Below are 16,656 nucleotides of genomic sequence, written 5' to 3' on the forward strand. Positions count from 1 at the left end.
GAAAAGGAATGAAAACAAACGTTTCGAAATTTCTGCAAAATTCAATTTTGGGGAAAGAAAATCAGCGAGGGGGGTCTAGGGTGTTAGATGTACAAAAGTTTGTGGTTAGAGCTGGGGGATGCGGGGGCTGGGATCCAGGACTCCTGGATTCTGTCTCTAGCTCTGGGAAGGGAGTGGGGTCAAGCTGGTTAGAGCAGTGGGGATGGGAGCCAGAACTCCTGGGTTCTAGCCCCAGCTCTGGGAGGGGAGTGCGGTGTAGTGTAGTGGGCACTGGCAGGCAGGACTTGTGGGCATTATTCTCAGCCCTGCAGGGGACAATATAATAACTAAAGTAACTGGAGCCTCCCAGTCTAGGCAGAAGAGGAAGTGGCGATGGGACAGGGGTGCTGTGGTGTCATCTTTCCTCTTTCCCTCTTTAATAACCGCCCCCAGGTTGGGATATCTGGGGGATAGACCCTGAGGCTTGTGTGTCAAAAAACAAGTGCTTGAACGGGGTGTGCTGAAGAAATAGCTCCAGTAGCCGGCTAGTGGCCACTAGAGGGGGCAGAGCCCTCGCTGGAGCGGGCTGGGCTCCCAGAGTTTGCTGTCATCAATGGGGTAGATTTTACAAATCTTTCCGTGCATCCCTCAGCCCTTCTTCAACTCAAGGCCTGCAGGTCTTGGCCTCCCAAAAGCTCTGAAGGCAGCCCCAGCTCTCCTCACACAGGTCAGTTATCTTGGGGGGCACAATTCAGGCTAGGAAGCAGTTTTCTTAGGTAGGAAAATCTTATTCACTTGAGCTTGCTGCTCTAGCCAGAAGGAACGGGACAAATCTACGTACATGGTTATTCTGGCTAATCGCTAGAACCCAGAAACAGGACTCAAACCCAGGAGTACAGATGCCCAGCCCTGCCTGCTCTAGACCTCACCCCCCTCCCAAAGCCAGAGATTAGACCCAGGAGTCCTGGCTCCCAGCCCACCCTCTCTAACCCAGCAGACACTATTCTCTTCCCAGAGCAGGGGATGGAACCAAGCATCCCATTCATCCCCAACTTGCTTCCAGAATTTGCATGGTGGGTGTGTAACCGATACCACCCCTCTGCATTATAAGCACAGCAATAACTAATAATCCATAGGTCACCGCTCTGTACACCCCGAAACCCAGGTTTTCCTTATTTCCATCATTCAGACATTTCAATTTGCGGTTTCTGTCGTTGTGTGGGCTGACGGTTGTGAGGAGGATCAGTTGTGGGGTCACCGGAGAATAATTTAAACACCAATGAAATAATCATCAATAATTCACCAATCAGGGCGCGATGCATAACAGTGTCCCACATTCTGTTCTTCCAGCAGACATCATATTGGCTGGCGAGCCGTACTGGCCTGGGTTCTTAGCAGAACTGGGTGGTAATATTTCAACAACCCCCTTTTCTTTTTGGCAAAAAAATGCAGATTCGGTGACACTGAAATGCCCGGTGAATTTGCATCTGTTTCTCCATATGGGTCATTTAGAAAAAACAAACCAAAATTCTGAAAAAAATCGACATCTTTTGATTTTTTGATTTGAAGTGACTTTTTGTTTCAAAATATGCTTAAACACTTTAAAAAAAAAAAAGAGTTAAAAACATTAAAAAATGCTTGATAATGAAATGAAATATTTCCTGTCAGGTGGAAGGAATGAAATCTTTGACTATCTGAGCGGCCCGAAATTCTAAAACCGTCTGTTTGATTTGACCCGAAACAAATCTTTTCCCCAGATTTTTTGGATGTGCCAATGAAGTGAAAAATCCACTTTTGCCCTGCTTTAGTTGTGAGAGGCCTCGGACAGAGGGATTGTGTTGAATAATAAAAGCAGCCCTAATAGATTTTGTCATACATTACAAAGCCAGAAGGGACCATAGTGATCATCTACCCTGACTTTCCGTATCGCACAGGCCAGAGAACTGCCCCCAAAATAATTTTAGAGACACATCCAATTTTGATTTTAAAATTGTCAGTGATGGAGAATCCACCACGACCCCTGGTCAGTTGTTCCAATGATTAATTCTCCTCCCTGTTAAAAATTGACATCTGATTTCCAATCTGAATTTGCCTAGCTTCAGCTTCTAGCCATTGGGTCGTCGGGCACTGGCCACTGTTGGAAGACAGGATACTGTCCAAGATGGACCATTGGTCTGACTCAGTATGGCCGTTCTTATGTTCTTAGACCTTTCCCCAAGAAGGTAGTTATAGACTGGGATTGGGTGACCTCTAATCTTCTCTTTAAGCTAAATAGATTGAGCTCCTGGAGTCTCTCACTCTTTGACACATATTTCCCAATTGTTCAATCATTCTCATGGCTTTTCTCTGAGCCCTCTCCCTTTGGTCAACTTCCTTGATTTTAAGGAATCATAGAATCATAGACCCACACGTTTAGAAAGGACCACAAGGGTCGTCTAGTCTAACCCCGGCCAAGATACAGGATTTGTTGTGTCTAAACCATCCAAGACAGATGGCCTCCATTGGAAAACCTCCAGTGAAGGAACTTCTGCAACTTCCCGAGGCAGTCTTTTCCATTGTCCTACTGTTCTTACAGGTAGGAAGTTTTTCCTGAGATTCAATCTAAATCTGCGATGCTGTAGTTTGAACCCATTGCCTCCTGTCCTGCCCTCTGTGACAAAAGGGCAGGACAGGATATACACTGGTGATCAAAATTTTGACTTAACCCAGTGAACAGGACACTTAGGGGGCAGGAGAATATATTGTTTCCCTTTCTCTATCCTCTTTGTCCAAGTTTCTCATTGGGTGTAAATATTCTGCAAGTTACGATGTGCAACAAAACACAGGTGGCCCTTGTTGCCTTTGCCCTTCAGATATTTGAAGGCTGGTGTCCCCTCTACCGTACTGGGGGATGGGAGGTTGCAAGAGGAGATAACTAATGGTGGGGTTGTGTTGGTATGTTACAGGTGCAAAAAGGGGTAAGACAGAGAGAGTTGAAGACATCCATATGGCTGTGAACGGTACCTCTCTCCTGGCAACCCTTTGGGATAGCCCCACCACACCCTCTTATGGTGCAGACTATGACTATGACAATGGCCATGCCCATGACAATGAAATCGTGGCCCAGAAGCAAGCTCCCCTCAAGAGCCTGCACATGGTTGCTGTGATTATCTATTCCATCGCCTTCGTGCTTGGGGTGACGGGCAATGGGCTGGTCATCTTCATCACCGGCTTCCGGATGAAGAGGACAGTCAACACCATCTGGTTCCTCAACCTGGCCGTGGCTGACTTCATCTTCACCTTTTTCCTCCCCCTCTATGTGGCCTACACAGCCCTGGGCTTCCACTGGCCCTTTGGGAAGGCATTGTGTAAGATCAACAGTGCTTTGGCCTTCCTCAACCTCTACGCCAGTGTCTACTTCCTCATGGTCATCAGCCTAGACCGCTGCATCTCCGTAGTGCACCCAGTGTGGGCCCAGAGCCACCGCACACCCCGCCTGGCTTCCCTGGTAGCCTTGGCTGTGTGGGTCGTGGCCATGGCCTTGTGTTTTCCATATCTCTACTTCCGCCACACGGCACCCTCCCAGAACAACAAGAACATCACCATCTGCTACAACAACTTCGACACAGCTGGAGAAGGGGCCACCAACGCAGAGAGAGCCAGGAGGAGTGTCATGATCAACCAGGCCATGATCATCAGTCGCTTTGTCTTAAGCTTCCTCATCCCCTTCACCATCATCATGGTCTGCTACGGTGCCATCATCAGCAAGTTGCGGAGGAAACGGCTGGCCCGATCTGGTAAACCATTCAAAGTCATTGCCGTGGTGATTGTGGCCTTCTTCCTCTGCTGGTTCCCCTATCACATCTTCTCCTTCCTGGAAATGAACTACAGGCCCGAGCTGGAGACTGTTCTCACCGTTGGCATTCCTTTGGTCTCCAGCGTGGCCTTCATCAACGGTTGCCTTAACCCTATCCTCTACGTCTTCATGGGTCAGGACTTCAAGGGGAGGCTGCGGGGCACCCTCTTCTCAGCCTTCGAGAATGCCTTCCACGAGAAGGCCACTAGTTCCAGTGGAGACATGAGGACCAAATCCATCAGAAAGATGGACTCCCAGGTCATCTAGGGTGCCACATTGCTCGTCAAAGCTAAAGCCTCAGCCACATTCAGACTAAATGTCTACCCATCATCAACAGGGGCAAAATTGACCCAGCAAACTCCACCCTTCCATGGACATGATTCCCCACTCAGCTCTACTTGTGTTGACTGTCAGAGGAAGGATGTCCTTGACACTGGAGCTGGGTGAAAATTTTTAATGGAAATATTTTTCTGTTGAAAAATTCGGATTCAGGGGACACCACATTTTGCAAATTTGTGTCCATTTCACTGAGTTTTGTTTTGGTCAGGAAAAAATAGTCTGCAAAAATTGAAACGTTTCAAAATGTCCTTTAAATCCATTAGAAAAAATATTTTTAAAAGCTAAAAAAATCCTCAGTCTAATGAGAGCGTTTTGTTTTGGGTCGATTGAAATGTTTCATTGGACCTGAAATGAAATTTTTTCTGACTTCTCGATTTGCTGAAAGTTGCAAAACATTTCATTTCCAATTTCAACTCACAGTCAAAAGTTTTCTCCCACAATTTTTTGGAAATGCCAATGAACCAAAAAATTTCTTATTCTCCAAGTTCTGGTGATGAATGCACCCTGCTCGCTCAGTGTTATTCCTCCATGTTGTTTGGCCATGAGGCTGGAATCCATACAGGTGTGCTTTCAAGATACATTTAACTGTTATCTCTTCCATCATCCTAGCTATATGCCCTGCACACTAAAATTGTTGAGGTTTCATACATGATTCTCTACAGAACTCACATATATTCCTATCTGATCTTCTTTTCCACACATTATTCTCCCTTGCTGATCCTCAAATTCATCTCAACAACTTTATTCTCCAAGGTATTTAGCTTTCTTCCTTCTTAGTGAGTGTCCACATCTCACATCCATTTAAAACAATAGTTTGTAAAATGGTCCTGTGTATCTTGGTAAAATGGGAGTTGCAATTCTCTTCCACACAGGGGCTTTGTGAATATTCATGTACGATTATGAGTAGCACTGTGCAGGAACTGAATTTTTCATTTTGTGGGAAAATTCAACAATTTTAAATTTTCTTTCCATTCCAAAATGGAATGAAAACAAAAAATTGCAAGATTTCCTGCTGAAACAAAATTCACTTTGGGTCACTCAAAACGTTTTGCTCTGCCAAAACCAAAATGTTTCATTCTGATCTTGACTTTGAAAAAAATATACATTTTACTATGTAAATATATGAAATGTGTGAAGTCATTTAGAAATAAAAAATCAAAATACTCTGTTCTGGAAAGATTCAAAAAATGGGGAAAAATATATAGATACCTGAATGCTCTATTCTGATTTTTTTTTTCCAAAATGGAATTAAGTTTCAATTGACATAGCACCACAGAATGTTTTGATGTCCATCAAACAGCATTTGCCGATGGAAAAATCTTTAATATGACTTACAAGGTAAAGTTGAAAAAACTGGGCATGTTTAGTCTAGAGAAGAGAAGAGCCATAAGGATTTTATAAAGAGGATAGTGATCAATTGTTCTCCATGCCCCCTGAGAAGTAATGGGTTTAATCTGCAGCAAGAGAGATGTAGGTTAGAGATTAGGGAAAACTGACTAACCCTTGGGGAGTTAAGTTCTGAAACAGGCTTCCAAAGGAAGTTGTGGAATCTCTGTCACTGGAAGTTTTTAAGAGCAGGTTGGACAAACCCCTGTCAGGGATGGTCTAGGTTTATTTGGTCCTGTCTCCATGCAGGGAGTACACTAGAAGATCTCTTGAAGTTCCTTCCAACTCAAAATTTCTATGGTCAGTTGCTTCAATGTGGATGGGTAGAAGCCAACGAAGGATGAAATGCCATTGCTTGGTGGCAGATCCTTCACTGATTTATCTATATCAGTGAAGGGGGTGTAGGGCACCTCCGCATGCGCAGTCTACCAGACTGGTCCCCTCCCCACCGTATGTCTCAAGGGTCTGAGCTGAGGTGACTGCCCTTAGGGCTGGGGCGGCGTGGCCTAATGGCCAGAGTCAACAGCCGTGCTCAGGTCAGGGTAGGTAAGTAAACAGTCTATAGCCCAAGCCCTCTGGCAGGGCAGGACAGGCGGACAGTCTGTAGCTACAGCAGGGGTTTACACACCTCTGCAGTCTGCAACTCAGGTAGGGGGCTGTTGTCACCCCAAGGGGAGTGGCGGGGGGGGTGGGGTAGGAGGACGCAGGTCCAGACGACTCCACCGCGTCCAGCCCAGGATCCTGTCTGTGGCAGGGGTGGTCACCATCTGGTCAGCAGGCTTCCCACCGCAGCACGCTGACCCATCTCAGGTGGGAGATACCACTCACACTGTTCCCCCGGGCCACTTCCTACCATGCCTCCTGATGCTGTCATCTGGGTCTCATTGGGGACTTCGGGTTCCCTGATGCCGGTAGCTCCCTGGACGTCGGACTCCGGGCAGTCGGCCGTGGTCAGCGGGACTCCATTTGTGTCTCCGGGGCCTCTGGTTCCTTCCGCTGGGGGCTGAAGCAGCTCCCTGTTTGGAGCCTCCACCAAGCGTCCTTCCTCCTCAGTGGTCAGCCGGGAATGAGCTGGGCTGCTGCCTTTTATACTGGGGCAGCGGTTGGAGCATGCCCAGCACAGCCTGGGGGGGAGGCGGGACTTCCGCTGCCCACAGTGTGGGTTTAACTCTTTCAGTGCAGGCTAACCCTGTCACAAGGGCTGTGAGGGGCGTTCGGTTAGTCATAGCAAGGGTCTCTCAAAGGGGAGATTAGCCTCTTATCAGCAATTATCACTCTAGTGAAAAATGACTCATTTGGAAATAGAGCTCTGGGAGTGGTGTGTAGTGGGTTAGAGGTGGGGGCTGGGAGTCAGGACTCCTGGGTTCTATTCCCAACTCCGGGAGGGGAGAGGGGTCTAGTGGGTTAGAGTGTGTGTGTGTTTGGCGGGGAGGAGGTGGACGTCACTGGAACAGACCCAGGGGCCCATGTAACCTGCTATCTTGCCCCCTCCTTCTTGTCCTCCCCCCACATCAGACCAATGGGCTTATATAGCGTGGTATCCTACTTCCTCATTTAATGCTCCTTTGCGCTGCCCGAAAGCTTGCTAACCCGGCCTCCCCAGGGGACCTAAACCAGAGCACTGATTTCCTGAGGTTTGTCAGCACTGGATAGCTGCATGACTTCAGAGCGCATGGCACATAAAATTCCCCGGGGTGTTGTAGATGGATCAGGGAGGGAACTGGAAAGAGTCAGGACTCCTGGGTTCTCTCCCTGGCTCTGGGAGGGGCGTGGGGTCTAGTGGTTGGAGAAAGTAAGCCAGGAACTGAGAATAGTGCCAGATGAGGGCAGTGCAGGACAGGCCTGAGAAGCTGCCTGACCCCTTTGCTAGCAAAAAATCACCAGGAGCAACGAAAGTGCAGAGGCTGCTTCAAATCTGAATCCGCAGCAATGGGCCCAACCCTGTCTCCTCCTTCCCCCTCCCATCACACCTCCAAACCTGGCAAGCTGCTGGGCCTCTGTGGGCACCTGCTGGGTGACGTCCTTCCGAGACCTGGGTAAGGCCTGGACAGGATCTGATCCCTGCAGTGCAGCCCCAGGTCCCTTCTGGCTCCCGCCCTGAGACAGAGTCCCTCGAGGCCCCCTTCCTGCCCTCTATGGAGCTGGTGGATCCCCCAAGTGGCTGATGGGACCGTGGCTCTGTGGAGGGTGCAGTCGGGGTGATTTGGGAACAGGCCAGCAGGCCGTGGGGTGCGGGAGTTGGCTGCAGAGGGAGCCTGCTGGCCTCTTATCCCCATGGTTACCCCCTTTTCCGTCCCCACCAGTGTGGAGACGCTGCCCCCCCCATCCAGCTGCCCCAGCCCTGGAAGGGAGATTTCCCAACCCTTCCCCACACAATCACCTCATCCTTATTCCCATGTCGGCACCTCTGCATCCTGTCTTGGCCTGTGGGGGCGTGACTGGTCTGGTCAGAACTGGATTGGACCAGCCCCTGCTCCAACAACACCTCCTTTGATCTCTCAATATCCCACAGCCAATTATCAATGGGCACTGACATGTGGCCAATCGGCACAGGGTGTGGGGAAGTGGCGGCCAATCAGCAGGCAGTAGGGGTGAGAAGGGAGGAGGAGGAAGCAGCCTCACCCCTCTGGGAGAAAAGAGGGGAAGTCACACCCCCAGGAAAAGGGAAGCCCCGCCTACTCTTCAAGGGAAGGAAGGGGGAGGGGTTTTAAGGCCATCTCACTCTACTTGTCTCTAGAAATGCTCAGAAAACTTTCAACAAGACATTTCAAGCCAATTCGTCAAAATCCATTTTTTTCTGGGACTTTCACAAATTTCCCAACCTGAAAAGGCTTTGGAGGGAAAAAAGTTGTGACATCTTGGAAAAAAAAAAAATCTGATTATTCCATAACAACCTTTTTGTTTTGGAAAATTTAAGCTAATTATCATTTTTTTCATCTTCACCTTCTCCCTCTCCATGGAGGTGGCCTACACAGGACTGGGCTTCCACTGGCCCTTTGGCCGGGTGCCGAATAAGATCCACAGTGCAGTGGCCTTACTCAACCTCTTCACCAGTGTCTTCTTCCTCACCGTCATCAGTGCCGAGTGCTGTATCTCTGTGTCCTGCCAGGTCTGGGCTCAGAACCCCGCTCGCCCTGGCTGGCTGTCAGAGTGGCTGAAGCCGTTTGGCTGGCGGCTCTGGCTCTCAGTATGCCATCTCATATTCCGGGACATCGGGAGCTCCCCGCTTGAGGGGGAACTCACCCCTTGTTCCAGCAACTACATCCCAACAGGAAACATCCCCGGGGAGGAAGTGGCCACGTTGTGGGAGCACCGACACTGGGCCCTTGTGCTCACCTGCTTTGGGACCGGGTTCCTGGTGCCATTCGCCATTATCCTGGCCTGCTGTGGGGTCATGGTGGCCAAATTGAGAGGAACCGGCCGGCCTTCTCCAGCAGATCCTACAAGATCATGGTGCTGTGGTGATGGCCTTCTTCCTCCGCTGGTTCCCCTGCCACCTCGCCACCCTGCTAGCCATGGCGGCAAAGAGGGTGACTCCTGTGACACAGGCACTCCATGACATCAGGCTCCCCTTGGCCTACCTCAGCCGTTGCCTCAACCTCACCCTGCCGGCCCTCATGGGCTGGGCTGCAAAGACACGCTGCGGCTCTCCATGGTCTTAGCCTTCCAGAGGGCGTTCAGCGAGGACGCGGCCCAGACCGCCCTCCCAGCAAGAAGCAGGACAGTATTGGGTCGGAGGCAGAATTGCCTCCATTATGATCAGGTTACTGCCACCTCTCCCATCCCAGAGCCGGGGATAGAACCCAGCAATCCTGGCACCCAGCCCCACCCCACATCCCTGCTTCCCTGCCAGAGCTACCACCTAGGTTGGCTGGAATCCTGTGTGATGCTGTAGTCTGTGGCTGGCAGGGAGGCTGTGGGGAGGGGATTATTTATGTCCAGGCCTCACCGACGGGGGAAGGAGGAGGGAAGATATCCTCCCTTCTCCTGCTTGTCCCGTGGTTGGGGCCTCTGTTCTGTCAGGGAAGGCTCTTCTTGGGGGCAGTGGTGCCAGACTCAGGGCCTGCTTCAACCCTGCTGGAGCTGTGGGCTGCAGGCCAGTTTCCTTCCAGCCCTGCTGCCAAAATGAGCTGCTTTTAAGCGCTCCACCAGATGGAGCATTTGCTGCAGGTGCGTCAGGGCGATGCTGGCCGGGCCCAGAGTGAGCCCTTAACTTTTGGTTTCTCAGAAGGGGTGTACAGCCCATCACAGATGCAAACAATAAATGTCTCAGTTTTAAAGTAGATTCAGGCTCTGGCTTTTCTAAAAGAGGGACCAGAAAGGAAACAGGAACAGAATCTGCCTGGTCAGGAGTTCAGGACTTCGGAACAGGAATCTCCGATGCTGTAAAAAAATCCTGCATTTGCCTGTTTAGATGCTTAAATCTTCAGGACTGACTCCCAAATGTTGTGTCCAGCTCTGATAATTACGCACCATGTAATTCTGCACCATGAAAGCGCCTTACAAAGTTTGCCTGCCCACTGAGACAGAAGTGTGCTTCTGCATTTGAAGTCCCGTGAGTGATTCACATGCCTGAAAGGAACCACTGAGATCATGTAGTCTAGTGGTTCTCAAGCAGGAGTACGTACCTCTGGGGCTACGCAGAGGTCTTTCAGGGGGTATATCAACTAATCTAGATATTTGCCAGGTTTTACAACAGGCTACACAAAAAACATCAGCGAAGTCAGTACAAACTATAGTTTCACACAGAGAAACTGAAAAAGTCAGCAATTTTTTAGTAACAGCGCACTGTGACACTTCTGTATTTTTGAGTCTAATGTGTAAGCGAGTAGTTTTTAAGTGAAGTGAAACTTGGGGTACACAAGACAAATCAGACTCCTGAAAGGGGCACAGTCGTCTGGAAAGAATGAGAACTATTCACCCAATCTGACACTCCTGTTTAACATGGGCCAGAGACCTTCCCCCAAATAATTCCTGTTTGAACTAGAGCAGATCTTTTATAAAACACATCCCACTTGATTTAAAAATCACTATTGATGTAGAATCCATCACACCCCTCGGTACATTGCCCCATTGGTTAATTCCTTTCACTAGTAAAAAATTGCACCTTATTTCTAGTTTGAATGTGTCTAGCTTTAAACTTCCAGCCTTTAGACCTTGTTTTTTTAGGTAGCTAAGTGGGTGCTTACAGACTGGAATAAACTCACCCTTAACCATCTCTTTGAATTGTTATCTTTTGCCATAACGTATTTGCAATCTCTTTTTCTGTTGTTGTCTACAGAGTGACTTTAGCTTGAGAACTGATCAACAGTTTTTGCCTGAATGTTTTCCATTGGAAAATACAATCTTGTCAAACTCAAAATGTTTCTCAAAAATAATTCAATACCTACAGCATTTTTCCAGGATAAAATTCAAAAGGAAACTTTTTTTTTAATTTGGTCTCAAACTGCAGTGTTAATTTTTCTTGAAAGCAGAACTAATCTTGCTTCCTGTTTGGATTTTGGGGATTTCACAAAAAAATGTTCCACTTCAATGTCTTTTTTTTGTTTTTTTACTAAAAACGTGGATGGAAAAATTCTAGCGGCAATGAAACATTTTCTCTTCATTTCAAACTGCAATTTTTATTTTGTTTCTGTTTTTAAAATGCCAAAGAGCTTTGACTTTTGACTTTCAGCTTCAGGATTCTTTGCGGCCACCAGGAAAGATGAAAAGTAGAAAAAAGACAGAGGAGAAAAATCATTTTGGTTCCCCCACCAATTTTCTGACAGTCTCATTTGCTTTCTTTTTCCTTCAGCATTACAAGATCTGCTGTGCTGAGACCTCCTCTGGCCTGTAGAGCATCTATTAGTGCCACAGCTCCACTGATGTCTGCATCCATCTTCATGATCCACTTCTGTCCTGTCTCTCTCTCTCTCTGTTATAAAGACTTCACATTTGTTCCTTCTTTGTTTACTCAGTCCCAGAACTCCACAGCTTGCACTTATCATCAGGTGACGGCCAACGAAGAAGCTGCCCGTCTTCCCGGCATACCACTTTTGGAGACAATGCATCTAGCTCTCATGGTGCTCTGCGCCCTGGTCTTCCTCCTTGGTGTGATGGGGATTGGATTAACCATCTTCATCACTGGCTGCCAGAAGAAGGAGGCAGTGAATGCCACATCTCACCAGAACATGGCCATTGCTGGATTTATCTTCATCATCTTCCTGAACCTTACGGTGGCCCAGCTGGCCACGGAATTTCACTGGTATTTGAGAAGCGCCCTATGCAAGATAACCAACATTGTAGCCTCCCTCAACATGTTCTCCAGCAACTTCCACCTCACAACCATGAGTGCTGATGGCTGCATCTCCACGGTTTTCTCGCGTGGGCCTAGAACCGCTGCACAGTCTCTGTGGCCTCCTTGGTCACACTGTGTATCTGGATTCTGGCTGTCACGGCCAGTTGGTGCTACCATGGCCTCTGCTCTGATCAGCGCTTTTTGTTGAGAGACAGCAGAGAAGTCGCCAACGTCACTACCCAGTTCCTGGTTGGGTTTCTGGTCCCATTAGCCTTGACCCGTATCTGCTTGGTCACCCTGGCTGCCAAACTGGGCTGGAACCAGGTGGCTTGGTCCAAGTAGCCCCTCCAGATCCTCGTTGTGTTGCAAATTATTTTCTTCCTCTGCTGGTTCCTGTATCATGTTGTCACCTTCCAGCAGACCTCACCCAAAGCATCATCTCCAGAGACCACAGAGTTCTTGGAAAGTGGGACCATCTTTGCTCACTTACTGCTCTTTTTCAACAGCTGCTTCTGTGAGCCCTCCGCAGGGCAAACAAATCAGATGTAGATTCCTTGTTCTATTGTACAAGTGAGATAGAGGTAGAGAGAAACTTTTCCTTAACTAAGAGAGATCTGTAGCACTTTAAAGACTACCAAATTTAATTTTAGCAGTCATAAGCTTTCGTGGGCTTCAGCCCACTTCTTGAGATGCAAGTGATAGAAATAATACAACAAATATAGGCAAATGAGAGTGCTATAGAACTCTCGTTGTTTTTGCTGTATACAGACTAACACGGCGACCCCTCTGGAACATTTCCTTAACTGTTATGCTAACGGTACAGTGCTGTTTAATGTGGTATAAGTGTGAAGTGAGCTCTTTCCTGAAACGTGTACTGTTGAACCTAAAAATATCTTGATAAATTCTCTGTGTGTGAGTGAGGAATGTATGTGCAGGGCATAAAAAGACACCAACCTAAACTGCTCTGACAACAGAAAGGGGAGTGAAGACATCAACTGCCACGCTAACCCTGAAGGCCGAAGAATACCTATCAACGACCCTAACGTACAAATTAATGACCCTAAAGTACAAAAGGATCCACCCTGGGAACAAACAAAGCACAGCAGTAAGAGACTAGTTCTGCTTTCAATTAGCTGGTGATTAACAACGATACTGAACCCAGAGGCAGCATGACCCAGCCAGGCCCAGAGACTTACACGAGAGCCAGCGGCAAGTATCAAAGATGGGTAAAAACATGGAAACTTTGGGTCTCGTTCTGCAATTGTCATCTTGGAGCAGTGGATTCACGTCTGACAGAGGCCCGGCTCCCTCCTTGTGCCCAGTTTAGTTAGCCACTAGACTGGCTCAAGCAATGCATAATAAGCCCGGGAATTATATCACACCAGCTTGCAGAACTTTATGAATGTGTGTGTGAATGTGACTGCTTTTTTCAGAGGGGCAGCCGTGTTAGTCTGTATACAGCAAAAACGAGAATCCTGTAGCACTTTAAAGATTAACAGATTTAATTTCTGCAGGCATAAGCTTTCGTGGGCTGCAGCCCACAAAAGCTTATGCCTGCAGAAATTAAATTTTTTAGTCTTTAAAGTGCTACAGGACTCTTGATGTTTTGACGGCTTTTTGATATACTTACATGTTCAATAAATGTGGCATATTGTCTTCTCCCCCTGAATAAGATCTTGCTAGTCTTTTCTTTTACAAGTATAACACTAGCACAACCCCTTGTTCCACCTCATCAAGTGACAGAATTTTGTTGGCTGCTGGAGACAGAGGCGGAACTGTTGAACCCCAGTCAATGTGGGATGATGGCTGGTTGAGTTGGGAGAGAATGATTTTGAAAGGTTGAATGGTGATTTTAATTCCTTGGGGTCACGTCATCGGTTACATGTGACAATAACTTCTGGTATAGACCCACTGGTTTATGTCAAAATGCCCCATTTTCAGAAATTGTTTTTTGTGTGAAATTAATTTGTTTGTTTTGGTAGCCTTTTTTGAAAATTTTCAAAGGATATTGTTAAAAAATTGCATCTCTCGTGTTTGCATTTTCAGCCAGCACTCAACTCTTCCCATCTTCTGTGTCATACTGAAAACTGTGTCAAACTATCCAACCACCACGTGAAATCCTGAGGGGTTTCCTGACTCTATGGGAAAGCTCTTCAGGGAAGCATCCACAATCACAGTCAGTCTGCTGAAAGCCAGTCATGGTGGAGAGACTGGTGTCTCTCTGCCAGTGGAAGCAGCCCACTTCGGCTCTCTGTGTTTTGGCAGTCGTGTGTGGGTTCTGGATTCTCACAAATAAAGTCACGTGATATTGCAGATTTCCCACAACAGTCTTTGATATTTTTATCTAACATACCTTGAATGCAACAGTTACACATCGGTCAAAACCAGAAGGTGAAATTCAGCCCCATTGATGGTCATAGCAAAACACCCACTGTCTTTAGTGAGTCAAAATTTCCTCTGAAGATCCTTTTCCTGTTCACTTATTCTTAGCTTTCCAGGCCGGAAGGGACCATTGTGATCATGCAGCCAGACATGGTGTATCACACAGACCAGAGAACATTTCTGAAGTAATTCCTTGTTGAACTACAGAAGATCGTTGAGGAAAAAAATCCCACCTTTTTTAAAAAACTGGCAATGATGGAAAATCTACCATGACCTTGGGAAGTTGTTCTAATGATAGATTCCCCAGACAGTTAAAAATTTACAGCTTCTTCAGAGAAGAGCCTTGAGCATGATTAAAGGAGTAGAAACTATGCTTTATAGTGAGACGCAATCTATTTACTTTAACGAAGAGAAGTTTAAGGGATGACATAATCACAGTCAATAAGTATCTACATGTGGAACAAATATTTAAAAACAGGCTCTTCAATTTAGCAGAGGAAGGTCTAACACAGTCCAATGGCTGGAAGTTGAATCTAGACAAATTGAGACTGGAAATAAGGTGTCATTTTTTAACGGTGAGAATAATTAACCATCGGAACAATTTACCAACGGGAGTGCTGCATCTTCTATCCTTTTTCTCTAAAAGCTCTGCTCTAGGGATTCGTTTGGGAAGCTCTATGGACCATGTTGTGGAGGTCAGGTGAGATGATCACAATGGCACCTTCTGATCTTGCAAGCTGTGAATCAGTGACTTTGTTCCAGCCAGTGGATCATGTTAGACCTTTGCCTTCTAGATGAAAGGGCCCAGTATCAAATATTGGTTCCCCCCGTGGGTATTTACAGATTGTCATCACCACACCCCTTCCCCTTCTCTGTGATCAGCTGAACAGGATGAGCTCCTGGAGTCTCTCTGTCAAGCCTGGTGTCCAGTCTGTTAACTGTGACTCTTCTCTGAACTCTCTCCAACTCATCAATGTCCTTCTGAAATGGCTGGCACCAGAGACCGACACAGGATCCCAGCAACGGTTGTGGCAGGGCCAAATCCAGAGGGAAAATCACCTCTCTGCTCCGACTGGACATTCCCCTGCTGATGCATCCCAGGACGGCATTGGCCCTTTTGGCCCTGGGAACTCACATAGAGCTGAAAGGTGCCCCCAAGTGCTGGCCTGAGACGTCCAGGCAAATGATGAAAGGCAAAGGCAGGTAAGAGGCTGGGTTGTGGTTTGTGTGGTTTCTAGCACAAAACGAGGGTTTCTTTAGTGTTGGCTGGCCTGTGATGTGTTTGAGTCCCCTGTAGCAAAGGCAGGGCTGAGAATCTCATGCTGAGGGGTGGGTGCCTGCAGCAAGGAAAGGGCTGAGAATCTCACCTGTCCGACTCCCAGCAGGGCTCTGGTCCCTCTCCTGAAGCAGAGGGGCGAAGCCCCAGCTGGCGTCTCTGTTCCTGGGACCTCGCCCGGTGGTGTTTGCTTGACGTGGTTGTGTCTCAGTTCCTGCTGTCCACAGGAGGCCCCCACTTGCCTCTACTGGATGAGGACAGCTGAATGCAGAAACCTCGTTAGGGCCCAGCATGAGGAACTTGTGGTTCGCATGACATCTGCTTCACTAGTGGATGCCAGGCGCCTTCCAGGCTTTGCAGACATGATCAGACCCAGTCACATCCTGTGATCCTCCTCGCCCCTCCTCTCTGTTGTTCCCCATCCTTCCAGATACACCCCCAGAAGAACGGCTGTGACACTTCTGTATTTTTATGTCTGATTTTGGGAGCACGTAGTTTTTAAGTGAGGTGAAACTTGGGGTACTCAAGACAAATCAGACTCCTGAAAAGGGCACAGTCTTCTGGAAAGACGGAGAATCACTGATCTAGTCTGACCCCCTGTTTAACACAGAACAGAAAACTTCCCCCACATAATTCCTGTTTGAACGAGAGCAGATCTTTTAGTAAAATCATCCCACCTTGATTTTCATAATCGCTACTGATTTTTAGAATCCATCAGGACCCTTGGTATATTGCCCCATTGGTTAATTCCCTTCACTGTTAAAAATTGCACCTTATTTCCAGTTTGAAATTGTCTAGCTTTAAACTTCCAGCCACTAGAGGTCATTTTTCTAGGTAGGAAGGTAGGTAAATAGACTGGAATAAGCTCACTCCATAACATCCCGCAGTGCTGAAGGAACAGGTTCAAGACTATTTAGAAGGATTGGACATTCACAAGTCCATGGGGCCGGATGCAATGCACCCGAGGGTGCTGAGGGAGTTGGCTGAGGTGATTTCAGAGCCATTGGCTATTATCTTTGAAAGCTCGTGGCAACAGGGGAGGTCCCTGAGGACTGGAAAAAAGCAAATATAGTGCCCATCTTCAAAAAAGGGAGGAAAGAGGATCCGGGGAGCTACAGACCAGTCAGCCTCACCTCAATCCCTGGAAAGATCATGGAGCAGGTCCTTAAGGAATCCATTTTA

General features: G+C 47.6%; 1 protein-coding gene and 2 pseudogenes across 1 annotated transcript; all 3 read left to right on the forward strand.

The window, feature by feature from the left end:
• Positions 1-2,896: 2,896 nt before the first annotated feature.
• LOC137152418 (chemerin-like receptor 1) lies at positions 2,897-4,081 on the forward strand. Its single transcript, XM_067547010.1, has one exon. The coding sequence runs from the start codon at positions 2,897-2,899 to the stop codon at positions 4,079-4,081; it is 1,185 nt and encodes a 394-aa protein (XP_067403111.1).
• Positions 4,082-8,073: 3,992 nt separating this feature from the next.
• Positions 8,074-9,298, forward strand: LOC137152419 (chemerin-like receptor 1; annotated as a pseudogene).
• Positions 9,299-9,691: 393 nt separating this feature from the next.
• LOC137152420 (chemerin-like receptor 1) lies at positions 9,692-13,619 on the forward strand (annotated as a pseudogene).
• The last annotated feature ends 3,037 nt before the right edge of the window (positions 13,620-16,656 follow it).

The sequence above is a fragment of the Emydura macquarii genome, unplaced genomic scaffold, assembly GCF_026122565.2.
Source record: "Emydura macquarii macquarii isolate MOO-44397 ecotype Brisbane River unplaced genomic scaffold, CSIRO-AGI_Emac_v2 contig_1214, whole genome shotgun sequence".
NCBI classification, from domain to species: domain Eukaryota; kingdom Metazoa; phylum Chordata; order Testudines; family Chelidae; genus Emydura; species Emydura macquarii.

Excerpts from the sequence above, each read along its gene's own strand:
- LOC137152418 (XM_067547010.1), top strand. The coding sequence starts at position 2,897 with ATGGTGGGGTTGTGTTGGTATGTTACAGGTGCAAAAAGGGGTAAGACA.